This window comes from Aphelocoma coerulescens, chromosome 4, assembly GCF_041296385.1.
Source record: "Aphelocoma coerulescens isolate FSJ_1873_10779 chromosome 4, UR_Acoe_1.0, whole genome shotgun sequence".
Lineage (NCBI taxonomy): Eukaryota > Metazoa > Chordata > Aves > Passeriformes > Corvidae > Aphelocoma > Aphelocoma coerulescens.
This window is the reverse complement of record NC_091017.1, coordinates 55,646,134-55,659,818: the sequence shown is the minus strand read 5'-3', so window position 1 is coordinate 55,659,818 and position 13,685 is coordinate 55,646,134. Positions and strand designations below refer to the sequence as shown.

At 44.0% G+C, this 13,685-nt stretch overlaps 1 protein-coding gene across 2 annotated transcripts in view; it reads right to left on the bottom strand.

Annotated features, from left to right (window-relative positions):
- Window positions 1-13,141, bottom strand: part of RBM47 (RNA binding motif protein 47) — a 75,555-nt gene extending 62,414 nt beyond the window's left edge. The window contains exon 1 of one of the 2 annotated variants that reach the window (XM_069014239.1): window positions 12,982-13,141. Coding sequence is in view for 1 of the 2 variants with exons in the window: in XM_069014237.1 (XP_068870338.1) it covers window positions 11,953-11,981 (29 nt within the window). In the remaining variant the exon portion in view is untranslated. Of the gene's footprint in view, window positions 1-11,952; window positions 12,500-12,981 lie in introns of those variants that run through there. The other variant, XM_069014237.1, reaches the window with a different exon arrangement.
- Between the last annotated feature and the right edge of the window lie 544 nt (window positions 13,142-13,685).

Sequence of the window (13,685 nt, the reverse complement as noted above, 5' to 3'; positions counted from 1 at the left end):
GGTGCTGCAAATTTGATCTCACACTGCTCTGGACTCTCGTGGGAGACTGTGGCCTCCTTTGCTTGACGTGTATTACAGAGGATGGTGGCCTTGCTCCTGCAGAGAAGCTGGTCTCAGGCACCAACAGTGGCTGCTGTCCCCACCATTCTGCCAGAGACAATGGAGGTGACACAGCATCTGCTTTGACCCGTGCACCACAGGAAAGGGGAACCCATAGCTAAGGCAAATAAAGAGGCTCTTGATTACAGGTTTCTGCACATGGGTCCTGTGTATCACAGGCCAAGTCATTTAAACCAGGCTTTGTACAGATGGTGACCAATGGCATGTTCCTTGTTTCCAGATGGGAACATTTTCTGAACTGCAATTTGCTTGCAGAAGCAATGAGCACTTAGAGCGGCAAGGGGACTGTCTGGAAAATGCATTTTGAAAATGTGGCTCTTAAGCAAAACTAAGTTTTCTGGAAAGTAGAGTCATGAGGCGAGCAGTGTGACTGACATATTAGTAGCTGAAGTGCAAATAAAACAAGAAAAGGAGACAATTTGTTTTGCCTCAAGGCAAACATTTAATTTCTGAATTCTTTACCCCATTTCTATTGTTAAATTCGGTGACATTTTCTAAATGAAATTTCATTCTAAATAATAATAAAAAAAAGGTTGCATTATTTTGAAAACATGGAAATAACACTTCAACTTATTTGTGTACATGTATTTCCGATCACCCAAAATAACCTCTTAGCTTCATATAAGCCTATAGCTAGAGCTTGTTTACCCTAAATCACACTTTCAGTTCAGTGAAGATGACCTTTAACTAAGCAAGTTCACCTGTGCCTGCCTCTGGCATCCTAAACTGTATAATCAAAACCATGGTGAGCTTCTTAATTTATATCCTATGTCCCTATTTTTTTAGTAAATAAATATGAAATGGTTGCTAGTTATGCAGATCATCTCATTACTTTTTGTAAGTATTTAAATGTTATAGCAATGAACACCACTAAAAAGCCAAAGAGTAATAAATCTGTCTTCAGAGCAAAAGAATTCAAGAGCATGAACCATTTACATCCTGAACAGCAGGAGAAAAAAAAAATAAATATTTAAAGTTCATTGTCCACCCTCATTTTTATGCATGGCATATGGCAAGGCTCCTTCAAAAAACCTCATCAGTACTGAATGTGTCAAAAAACCAGGATCATACTATAATAATATATATAACAGAAGGCAAACTGGGATTGTGCAGACTATAAATCTGGCACTATCTGAATTCCACACCTCATATTTTTTTATGAGGAGGATATAGCTGTGCACGGTTTCCTAAGCTTCCCTGTTGTTTTTTTTTTTTTGAAGCAAACCAAAACCCAACCCCAAATTCCATCATGAGGCATCCTACTGATGCGTGTGTCACCAGAGGGGTAGCACATGATATTTACTGCATGGACTTCTGTTTCACAAAGGAACAGTAAATGACAGAGGCAGGGCAGCAGCAGAGAAAGACAGAAGAGGCAGGAGTGGGGGACTCCTTACAGCTTCTCAAGGGAAAGTTGGAGTGGTGAAAACCCTTGGATTCAGATCCCCAAGTGCTCTGGCTTGGGCTGTATCGAGGCTTCTTGGATGACCTGTCCTTTCTTCTGCTCCTGCCCTTGTCCAATGGCAGTGCCTCAAACTCCCACTTTTCCTTCCTCCTGTTGTTGCCTCTAGCCCTGAGAATGCCTGCCCTGCTGGCTCTGAGTGCAACTCCCCATGTCAGACCTTGCTCCCAAATGTGCTGTCTCCCTGGCCAGCCAGCACTTCTCAGTCAATTGTTTGAGTTATCAAATCCCCCTTTCCATCAGCCTTCTGACTCTTCATCAGCTTTTCAAGGCAGACAGTTCTCTACCCTCTCCTGCCTCTGTCTCTCTTCTCTCTTTCCTTCCCACTAGGTCCAACCTGCTCTTCAGGAGCCCCACACGCCAGTACCTGTTTCTTTGCTTTCTTTATCTTTAGATGCCCTATAGACTGCTCTTGAACTCAGGGCAGAGAGTCCAGCAGGCTCATGCTAGAACTGTGACACAAGTTTTTCTCAAAACATAGGCAGTGTCAGCAGTGGATTCGGGGACTTGGAAGCTAAAAGTTGAAGTATCCACTAAACACGTGGAAACCATGTTTTCAAAGGTTTAAATTCTGCTTTGACCCCTGCACAAGAGCCACTTCTGTGCTTGAGGTCAAGTCACTTAGGAAGCCTTAGGAAGAAGTTGCAAACATTTGAAAAAACCCAAATTTTCTAGCTTGGATTTTCAGAAGCAGTCAAATAATTTTAGGTTAAGTGACTTTTGGGCCTCTATACAGGTAAATGCAGAACAATTCACAGGCCTCAGGCATCTTGCCATGCAATGCAAAGCTTTGCAAAATTATGAGCAAATAAAAATAGTCTCCTAAGAGAAAATTCAGGACATCCTTATTAACCAGAGCCGCTCTGTCTTCTTCCTTTTACACCTGCTCATACAATGGAAACTTTTGGATGCAAAGTTCCATGCACTTGGAGCAGTTACAGTCCCAGATCTCTGCAGGCTATATTGTGTGGACACTTTTTTCTGGGGTGGGCTACAACAGTTATATCTACTTACGAACACTAAAGCTACAAGCACTTTAGCAGTGCATTTCAAACTGCTCTTCCAACACCAGTGATCTGAAGCAGAAACCTGGGACTTGTCCCACCAGCATCCTGGGGACTCCTGGCTCTCCCCTGTCCCTGGAGTTTCACAGCAAGTGCTCCTCACCACCCTGTCAGCAGAACCTTGCTCTCACTTCACAGGGACACAGCTGGATTATGAAATGCAGCCTGCTGGGCAGTGCCTCCTCCCCATCCCTTGACATCTTGTGCCATTACAGCACTTCACGGAGTCCCCCTCAGCCTGAGACTGTGGGACTGAAGGAAGGGGACCTGAGGCAAGAAGCCCAGGGGCTGCCAGAGGTTCAGGTTAGGTGTCCAGCTGTGAACCTTCCCTCATCCTTCTCCAGGACTCCCACAGCACAACTGCCCAACCCTATCAAAATGAAGACCTAAGCCAAACACAGAAAAATCCCTGAGATTTGCCAAAGCTCCCCAAAGATTGGCCCTATTAGACCTCACAACCCAATGGGATGTTCAGCTATACTAGCAGAGACCAGTAACCACTAAACAGATACCCACAAAAACCAGCTGACCGTACCATTGTTAATTCATGCATGTCATTTTCTATGGCAAGGCAGGGACACAAACCCAGGTTTCCTAAGCTTTATACTGGTGCTTTTCCTGCAAAACCAGTCATTTGTATACTTTTTGCTTCTTGCCTGGCTTGTTCTACACTCTGTTGCACACATGCATACAATAGTATGTGTGAACTCAGAAGAAACCTTTATTTAATAGTGATTGACATTTGCAGGAGCTTTAAGAATGCAGTGATTTTGGCACTGGTTACTTTCCAGGTAAGGATTAACAAACCAGTGTGTTAACCACCACCTGATGTTCTTTGTTTGAAACAGGCCACGTTTCAAAATGGAGGCAGCTTTCAGATTACTTTTCAGAAAGATTGTGCTTTGATTTGGAAATAGGGAAGCACAGGAAGGATTGCAACACAAAACAGATAAGATTAGATGAAGAGGAAATGTGATATAAGTGGTTTGGATCTACAGAAGGAGCAATAGAATGATGTTCATCTCACACTGTTCATGTTACAGTTTTAGAAGACATAGCAGCAGTGCCCCCTCATCAGAGCTCAGGCAGAAGCTAAGTCTTTCCTGTGTTTTGGTATTTGTGGCTGAAACCTACATTTGAACAATGTAGAAATGCAGTGAAAATGAAAGTCTGGTTCATCCACCTTGCCTGTCATTCAAAGCTCCTGGTGTTGGCCAAAAGAGGGTTCACCCCTTCTGCTTTTCCATGGTTCCAACATCGCTGCATCCAGCTGTCTAGTGCTCTGAACTGGCTCATGTATGCCCTGGTGCTCCACAGACCACTCACTCTGCACCCTTGCAAACATGCATCCTGTGCCAGGATCCTGGGCCACAGTGCCAAACTCACTGACTGACACAGACAGAGCCAGCAGAGAGCGTGGAGGCCCCAGAAACTGGCACCAGTGCCAGAAGAAGGCAAAGGTGAACCTCTGAAGATGGGGAAGCAGTGAGCCAGCTTTGAACAGACAACTCCGAAAGAAACTTGCACAACAGCAACAACTAGCAAGCTTATCTAATCTTCTTTGCACCAGCCTCAGCACTGCAAAGGGTTTGTCTGACATTTGTGGGTATTCCTAGGGCACAGGGGACAAATAACCTTCTATCCACCCTGTGGTAGCACAACTACAGCTCCCAGACTGCAGCAGGATCCTTTCTGATTACTTTGTAGTACAACAAAACAGAGAACATACAGTTGCCTATGTATTGAAAACATTAAGGCATGTCCAAAGATACTATAAACTTACATCCCAGCTTACAAATCCCCTGTGCAGTCCATGTTTTGTGTACTGGCAGCATGCACTGAGAGTTGAGGTCTTTAACTGGTTTTCACTATTACCAATATGAGGCTTTACTGAGAACTTAAACTTCTAGGCTTACAGATACATGCCATTTTTCACAAAATTAAGTTTATTACACTGCCCATAGGTAAGTAGACTGCATTGTCAGCAATTTTGCTGTAATTTTCTTCGGAGAACCTGTAATTTTTACACAACTTAGTTGTTTAGAAAAAAACCTTGTTCTGTCTGTTGGAAAATGCAGAGGCGCTTCATGCACCTTATTAATATATGTGGTATATTCTTTAACAGCTTGTCTCTTGTGGCACTCCTCAAGAGTGTATTTCTGGTATACAGGAGGAGAGAAAAAAAATATGGCACAGTGGGTAAAATGATTCCATCAAGATCACCTCCCTAAAACAGAGATAAAGATGGTAACTGGCAGTGCTTTGGGAATTAAAAATCCAGCACTGAGACTGATTTGTGTTGATACCTATAGTGCACATACTGTTTATATATGTGTATAAATATACAAATATAAATAACATATTTTCCTTTAAAACCCAAACAAACAAACAACCCAAAACCTCAGTGATCTACAGATGGAAATGCTAGGATTTGACTCGGATTTCAGTCTCCTTCGTAAAGGCCAATGGGATGGACACCAGAACCTGCTCTCAGCAACCCCACAGCCCACGGACTAGCAGGATCGCTGCTAGTGATCAAATCCCTAATGTGTTTTAATCGTGCCTCTCTTCTCATTGGCACACCATTAGAAACCCATCTTTGGGAGATGTCGGGAATCAAAAAGCCACTGTTGAAACTCCAGATAATGCTCTAGATAGAGGAGGGAAAAAAAGCCCTGAAACTGTTCTGTAAACAAAATGCTTGCCCTGGGCTTTTCTCATTCTGATGCGAAAGCCAACAGACAAGGCCACCAGTGCCTTCAGTTTAGCAATACTTCATGTACTTACTCGAGGCTTCTGGCAGTTCATTCCACATTCCTCAGAGCTGTAGGTTTTATACAGTGCCCTGTATATCAACCAGACAGTGTACCTGATAAACTTTCCCTGAGGCAGGTGGCCATGTGAATGGCCAGGAATTTGCACTGGATTTTTCTTACTTAGGCTCATAAGGTTAGCAAACAGTAAAAACTAAAATTGTTTGCCAGTTGGTCTTGTTGTTTACCAAAAATGTAAGCTTGCCAACAACTCCCTGCAGAAAACCAGAGCTCTCCAAGAGCAATAAAGACTGACCATGGGAAGACATATTCCCAGCACCTCCAGCAAGGACCTGCACACACCTGTGGTAAAACACAGGTCAGAGAACAGACCTTAAAATACTAGGGAGGCCTGCAGCCTGGCACATTACAAGGCAGAGAGGAGCAGAGCAGTGTAGACACAGGTGTGTTGAAGAGCTGTTGCCTGTCTCAGACCCTGTTCACACTGATCACACATCACAGGAGGCAGGGCACTGTTCTGACATCCCGGATACCTCTTGCCACCCCTGTGGTGCTTAGGAAGATTTATTCTGCGCACATACAGTCTGACCTGTGACTCACTTAGGTAAGTTGAGACTTGGGACCTCACTATGTGAAAGAAGCTCGTAAAAGCCTTTTTGTTTATTGTTGCTCAATACAATCATCCTCTATGAAAATCACATTTTTTTCCTTCCATGCAGGACAACTGTGGCCTGTTTGGGCCATGCCCAGGTTGAAGCTTGCTCCTGGGCCCTGGGGTTGTGCAATGCTGCTGGGTACATCTGCAGCCACCCTTAGCCTGGGTGCTCAGGGTGAGCAGGCAACTTTGTCAGTAGCATCTACTCATTCCATTTGCTTTGTAAACACTGACTAAGACACCACATACGGCAGCAACACCAAGCAACATTCAGATCCCCTTGCCACAGCCAGAGGAACCTCCACATTCATCGAATGGGTGCACTCAGTAAGTCAAGTAAGTTGTGACTTTTCTTGCCTGCTTCATCAGGCCAAGAAGCCAAAGGCAGAATCCATCTTCAAGAGCCACAGACTGTCCTGCAGTCCCAAAAGTTTGAATACACTCACCCATTAAGTCTAGGTCTACTTGCAGCTTTACCAGTGACTATGCTCCTGTGAGCTTCAGGTACCGTATTTGTGCTACCTTTAATGAAAATGCTAATGACAAAGAAAAGTGGACTAGCACTCACATTAGGATGTGGATTGTAGTGTATGAACTCTGGTGAAATTCCAGCATACACAGTCAACAGAAATTTTACTGCCAGAAACATGGCCTTAAGTCATGGTAATAAAGTTAATATTTAATTGAGGTGAGTTGAACGTGCTCTTTTGTTGCAAAAACATCTAGAAGACATGTCCCTGCGTGCATAATCGTGTTTGACTCTATCTTCCCTCCTTGCCTTTCATGCTTTTTTTCCCCAGCTCTGGCTCTTCCTCCCTCCCCAACCATAAGAGCTCCCGCAGTTGTATCCTGCATACTGCTCAGACCTCCTGCCCTCTGTTTGTCACCCCAGCACACCCTCCAGCTTTAAAGACCTGTTAGCTACAGTCGATTCATACTTCCATTCTTACAGGTCCTGAAATCTTGAGCACAGCTTTCAAACCCTAATGAAGCACCTCTGTCTCAGCTTTTCCCTGATTGGGATCAGACTCAGTGAGTTGACCTTTTCCTCCCCTTTCTCCTTCCTCCTGCTATTCTTCCTCCTCCTTCTCCTCCTCCTCCTCTTTTCAAGGATTGCCCATTTCTCATTTTGTCCCTTCCCTTCTTTTCCCAGCCCTGCAAATGCCTCCCCTTCACTCAAGTCCATCACCTTCCTCCTTGGGTTTTGATTCCCCACTTTTCTCTTCTTATTGTTGCTGATTAATGCTGATGACCTATATCACCCTCTTGGTCATTCTGCATCCATTTTACCAGTTCTGTTCCTCTGCTGTCCCAATCTTTTTCTTTTCCTCATTAAAAAAGACTGTTTATTTGGCATGCACCATCTAGAGGGTCTCTACTGCTGACACTTTCCGGCACTAACCTTCAAGCGGTCCCATTCAGCACCATCCATTAGACTCCCCCGTTCTCCACCATTCAACCTTTTTGCAATTTCCATTCCATTAACCCTCATGACTTCTCTTTTGCTTTTAACCCTTATTCTCTACCAAGTTAAATTGCAAAATTGTCCCAACATTTCAATTTCCTTTGATTTTCTTCCCCATAATATCCAGCCCAACCAATGCCCCTCAGTCATTTCTTCTGCTAGAAAGGTTGAAAGACTGTCTCCTGAAAGCCCAGCCATCACTATCCACTTATACGTGGATAAAGCAGAGTCTCTAATACCTGCTCACCCATCCCCCAAGGAATACCCAAAGTCTCTTTTCTCTCCTTCCCACAGTGACCATTACTGCTCTGTTTGCAGGCAGGGCACAGGTTTTTTTGAAGAGCCTTTCTTTCAAGGTACAGCTAAGATCTGTTGATGCCTTCTGCATGCATGCCAAAGACATTGGCTGTTCTATCTGCCCTCACAGATGAAACACTTTCCTGGAGTCTCACCCTCACATTAGCTCATTAATGATGACATTCCTTTTTGTTCTTTCATTATTTGATCCACGGTTGATCTACAATCTTGATCCACTATTTCATCTTCCAAATATTACTTCAAGAGTCATTTTCATACCTTTGAATGTACCACTCATTTTTTGTGTTCCTGTTGATCCTCTCTCCATCTTCTAACAAATAAAATAAAATGTGCCCTTACACATGGTACTTGCTCAGGCAGGCAGAGCTGAATAGCACTAACAGGTGTCTTTTGCAGATTATGAACACCCACTTCATGCTTTTCATCATATGCCCTTCTGTTTTCTATCATAATTCCTCACTGGGACTACCTCCCTGGTCACAACTGCAGAGGAACTTTGCTCACCTCTCTTAAATTCCTTCTAAAATCTCTCCCTTGCTGTTGAGATAGTACAACAGCAGCCAGTCTGCTGGCATGCTGTTCTTGCTACGTACCTAGCTGACCCCTCACCATTTCCTTGTGTTCCATGTGCATCTATCCCATCTCTTGCCTCTCACCAGCTATTTCATGCATAAACCCCACATGGCAGTGACAGTCCTTCCGCTCCGCCTGTACGAGCAGGTCCACACAGCAGAAACACCCAGGTCAGGAATCCCAGGTCTGTGACACAGCGATCATAAATGATATCGTGAAAGTCACTGGGAACTCAGCTTGCTGAAATTCAGCCTACACCCTGACTTGTGGTGGAGCTTGCTAAGTTTCTCTGATAAAAGACAAAAAGGCAGAGGCAGTATCTCAGTTTATTTCTAAGGCACAACTCCAGCCCGTTCATTGGGTGCTCAAACATGCATGCAAACTCTGAGCTACATCTCTTGGGGTGTTGCTTCTCCAGAGTAAACCTCCCAATGGCCCTCACATTGGCAAATAGGATAGAAAGCCTCTCAGCTGTTAGTGGCTGCTTAAGCTCTTCCCCCTTTGGAAATACTTGAAAGTTACTGTTGTCGCATTATTATTGGTTGAGGATTCTCATGCCTTTGTAGTTTCTTTCTATCTCAAGGGGCAAATAAGCCCATCTGTGCTGATTCAGTCTCAGCTTTATGACCTACCTAAGCAAAAGATAACATCCAGGCTCTAAACATATTTAGTAAAACACACTTTAAAAATATCAGAAACCTCTTTCTTCTTTTCAAATAAAATCTTACTTGGAATCAGGACAAATGAAAGCCTGGAAAGGACGAAAATGCCCTCAAATATCAGGTAGTCAGCTTTGCAGTTACTAAAAAGTTGCTTTCCTCTGTTGACTGTATCACCAAAGCCCTACCAGCCATAGCTATACAAAGCCTGCATTGTCTCAGCAAGGCTACTGAGATGTTCCTGATCTTGGCAAGAGCTAGGTGTACCCAGAAGCATTTTATTGAAAAAAAATTACTACAGCAGAAAGAAATATTATTTTAGGCCTCATACTGGAAAGATAAAGATCAGAGTCCTTCCGTCTGCTAAGGGAGCAGAAAAAAAATCCTGTTCCCGGGATCCATTTTACAAACTTGAGGATTGCACCTAAGAATCCCCTTATGAAACAAAATTCAAAGTAACTACAATATAGGGAAGTATTTGTTGGTTTAAGTCATCAGTAATTTGGAGATTTCAACTTCATGACAAAAGAGGCAACTACATACAGCCACATACAAGCATGGAAATAGTCTCTTTATAGCTAAATTGTTAGATCTGCTTCCTTGCTACAAAGAAAAGCTGATCTTTATGTTCATCTTTATGTTCATCATTGATTTTTCTTATTTAACAGGAGCAGGATCTGGCAATGCTTCTTCACAAAGAGCACATACTTGCCCCTACTAAATTTCTGAGTAAACCAGAGCAATATTGGTTCAGGAAACTACACACAAGTGATCAGGACCATTTGAATGAAAAAGCCAAGATTACATTTTTGTTTCACCCATAAATGTGGCGTAACATCTGCTGGAGTTCGTCACCCTAGCAGTGCTATGGGCTCCTGTGGTAAACCAAAAAGCCCTCTCACACCACTCCTGAGTAACTCTGATCTTCCCTAGCTATCAGGTGCTCTCACAGCTTTCACAGAAGAGGGTGTAGCATCTCACAGAGGGGTAGCAAAGTGAGGGGGCTCTGCCATGTGCAGGAAGCCAAGAGTCCAAAATATGGGAAGCTGCAAAATCAGACCCCAGTTCCAGGGACAGCTCTGCTGAAGCCAGCCAGGCATGGGCCATGCAAGATCAAGGATTCAGACCAAGCTGCCATAAAAACAGCATTGTCTGAAGGCTCTACCATCTCCACTGCTTATATTAAATATTATTATTACAATGTTTTCAACTTTTAAAAAATCTGTTCCACTGAAGGAAGCACATTCTTTTATTTTCTAAAACTTCAAACAAAGATTTTCCATCCTCAGTTGCAGCAGGGACACTTCAGGAATTATTAGCAACTGTATTTACACGCCAGTCAACTCCAGGTGTTTCCCTAACATCACTTAGGGCCCAGAGGCTCCGAAGAGGTCAGACCCCAAAAGCAGCAGAGGGAGCTGGGCTCTCCCCGAGCTGGGAGGCGAGGTGGGAACAGCTGCCCTCAGCTCTCGGCAGGATGCACAGCTTTGAAACAAGCCAGAGAACAACCTCTCCCAGGACGGGAATATGCAGGGGAGTGGCGGGAGAGAGAACGAATGTGCAAAAGGAGTGTTTGTCTCTCCGTTTATCTAGCAGACAGCAGTCTGTTGGCTTTAGCTTCGAGTCTGCCGGACACCAAGCAGCGGCCCTTATCTCCGCCTCCTCTCTGAGAGTGCACGCTGCCTTCCAGTTTTCCAGCTGTATACCAGGCTCCGCTTAACACCACGGGCGACCTCTGGCCCCCAGGGGCGGGCACCTGCGCGGGCGCGCAGCCCACCCCGCGCCGTGCGCTGGCAGCCCGCCTGTGCCGGCCGCGCCGCCGCCTTGCGAAACGCGCACGGCTCCCCTCTCGCACCATGTGAGCTCGGCCAGACTGGCAGAGAATAATTGCAGTCTTGTCCAATTTCTCATTTGCAAAGTCTAGGAGGCTCATCAGGGCACCGATACTCAGCTTGCGTTTGCCTCAGGGAGCTCATTTCAGCCCCGTCTAACGCTCCTGCCTTCTGCCAGGTCAGTCCAGTTGAGCCGATAAAATTTAGTAAGGATTTTGCGACCTGTAAGATCCCATCTTTAACCATTATAATAGGTTGGCTTTAGCTCAAAGTTTTATTTTAAATTCCTAAGAAGAAATGAGCTGTGTAGCCTTACCTCTAAAAAAATTTTAAGCTCTGCTATTTCTTTTAACGTGAATAAGGAGATCCCAGTATTTCTCATCTAATCACGCATATCTCAGCATGAAGATGCTTGACCTCCTGATGGATACGTGTATTTTAAATGGTCTTCAGAAACTTTTCACAGATAAGATCCCATTCTTATGCTAATGTCTATAACAGATTGGCAGACAGCAGACTCAGAGCCTTCTTGTCACCTCCCTGTCACTTGTGCCAAGGCTCTGTGGTCTGTACAAACTATAGAATTTTTAGTGTTCAAAAAGAAGAAACAGCCATACCAAAAAAACACACCTTCCGAAACTGACTCCAAAGACATTAGGCAAGTCACGCTGTGGTTCTTCTTTGACATGGAGAAACACGTATTTTAAATTAAAACTCTCAGATCTGCAAATCACTTCTCACTCTGTCCTTGTTTAATACCTGCCTCTGCCTCTAATCTCTCATCTTTCTTCAGAATCACCAGAAATCTGTCAGTTGGAAAGAGTCACCAAAACTACCAAAACGCTCTGCAGTCCTTTCCATATGCCTTCCCCCCCCCCCCCGCTAAAGATACTTTAAAATGTATTTTCTGAGTCTGAGTGAACTTCTGGTCGCTTACATTGTCAACCCAATCACCGAAGAGTAAGTACAATCCAATCCTCAGCCAAGGACGGAGGAAGTGCAGAGCAAACCGAAAAGCGACGGTACCTACCTGGAGCCCACCTCAGCGCCCAGCACCATTCGCAGCAGCGGCAACGTTTTGGGGTAGCGACCTAATGCATTGTCCTTCCTACCGCGCTGCTAAATGAGAGTTGAGCAACTCCTTGCACTGCTGCTTGGAGCAACAGTTCTCCCAATCTTAACCCCCTCTCTTGGCTCTTCGCTTCTTTGCTCTTTTTTTTTTTTTTTTTTTTTTTTCTTTTAAACAGAGTTTTTGAGCGCTAAAACTTGCAATTAGTACCAGCTAAGCCAAAGCCCCTGCTCGCCCCTGCCATAAGCCGCACATTCCAGGGCGCTGAGCGGGGCGCTTGAGCTCTTTGCCGGCACCGCGCAGCTCTTCCACCCCCAGACCCGGCTTTCTGCCTACAAACTCGATAAGGCTGCAAGAGCTCAGGAACACGCACTGAAACTCGGACAGGGGAAAAATTGGTCTCTAATCTCCAGCCTGGGTGGTTTTTATTATCCTCCTACCCCCCTCCTCCTCTCTTTCTCTCCACACTCACAGTAGCAAGGTTGTCTCTGGACTACTCCCTGCCTTAAACTCACCAAACCAGATTTTTACTCCCAACACCTTCCCGTAAATCTGAACTGAAATTTTACCCTGCTTGCTGAGTTCTGGCTGGCTGAGGGCCAGCCAGCATTCCTGTTGTTTTAAGAGGGCAGATAAAAAAAACCCCAAAAACAAACCAAAAAAAACCAACCCAAAAAACACCACTAACAAAAAATCCCCCAAACAAAGAAAACGAACTCCAAAACAAAAAAAAAAAAAAAAAAAAAAAAAAAGAAAGGAAAAAATCCGGAGAAGAAAACCTGGAGAGATGCAAGGGCTGGAAGGAAGCAAACTTTTAGAGCAGCTTTACTAAAAATACAGTGGGAGGGAGTGATTCGCATTTATCTTTAAGGGGCTAAAAGAGTAATATTTTTTTTTTACAGTGTCAGTCATGAGAAAATACCCTTCTCAGCCATCTGCCTCCTTCAGGTGGATGGATATTTGAAAAGAAAATAAACCTCTGGTACTCACCTGAAGGACAGCAGCAGGCATAAGCATAGGCGGGAGAGGAGCCTGCCCCTTTGCCTGATCCAGTTACCCCAAGGCAGCGGTAACACTGGTTTAAGAAGTGCCACATTTTACACTTTTCTGACCTAAAGTTACATGTGGTTTCTAGAAAAGGAACAAAAGAGAAACCAGTTTATATATAGAAAAAAACAACCAAGCCTTCTTTTAAACTCCGTGTGATCCCTCTGACCGTCGTCTGGAAGGCTTAAAGAAACAATGAAGCAAGACTGTAAACTTTCTTACCCCCTTTTACATTACCTGTCTGTGCCTGGCTATGGGCTTTGATGTATTGAAACAAAGCACAAGACCTGTTTATAGTAAATGAAACCAACCAACAGAGAGATCTAATTCAGACTTGTGACTAAACAAACTGGAACAGGAAGCACACACCAACAGATTTTTTTTTTTAAGTACTAATTCCTGCTAGCATTATCATGCAACAGCAAAAAACAAAAACAAAAAACAAAAAAAAAACAAACAAAAAACCCAAAAAAAAGAAAAAAGAAAAAAAGAAAGGGTTTTGCTTCTCCCTTCAGTCACTTTTGTTCAAATGCAGAGGTTTTAATTTTTTTTTTTTTCTGGAAAGCAAAAACCCAACCAACCAACCAAAATCCCAAAACAAACAAGCAATGTTCCATCATGTATATGCAAATATTTAACAGAGCAAT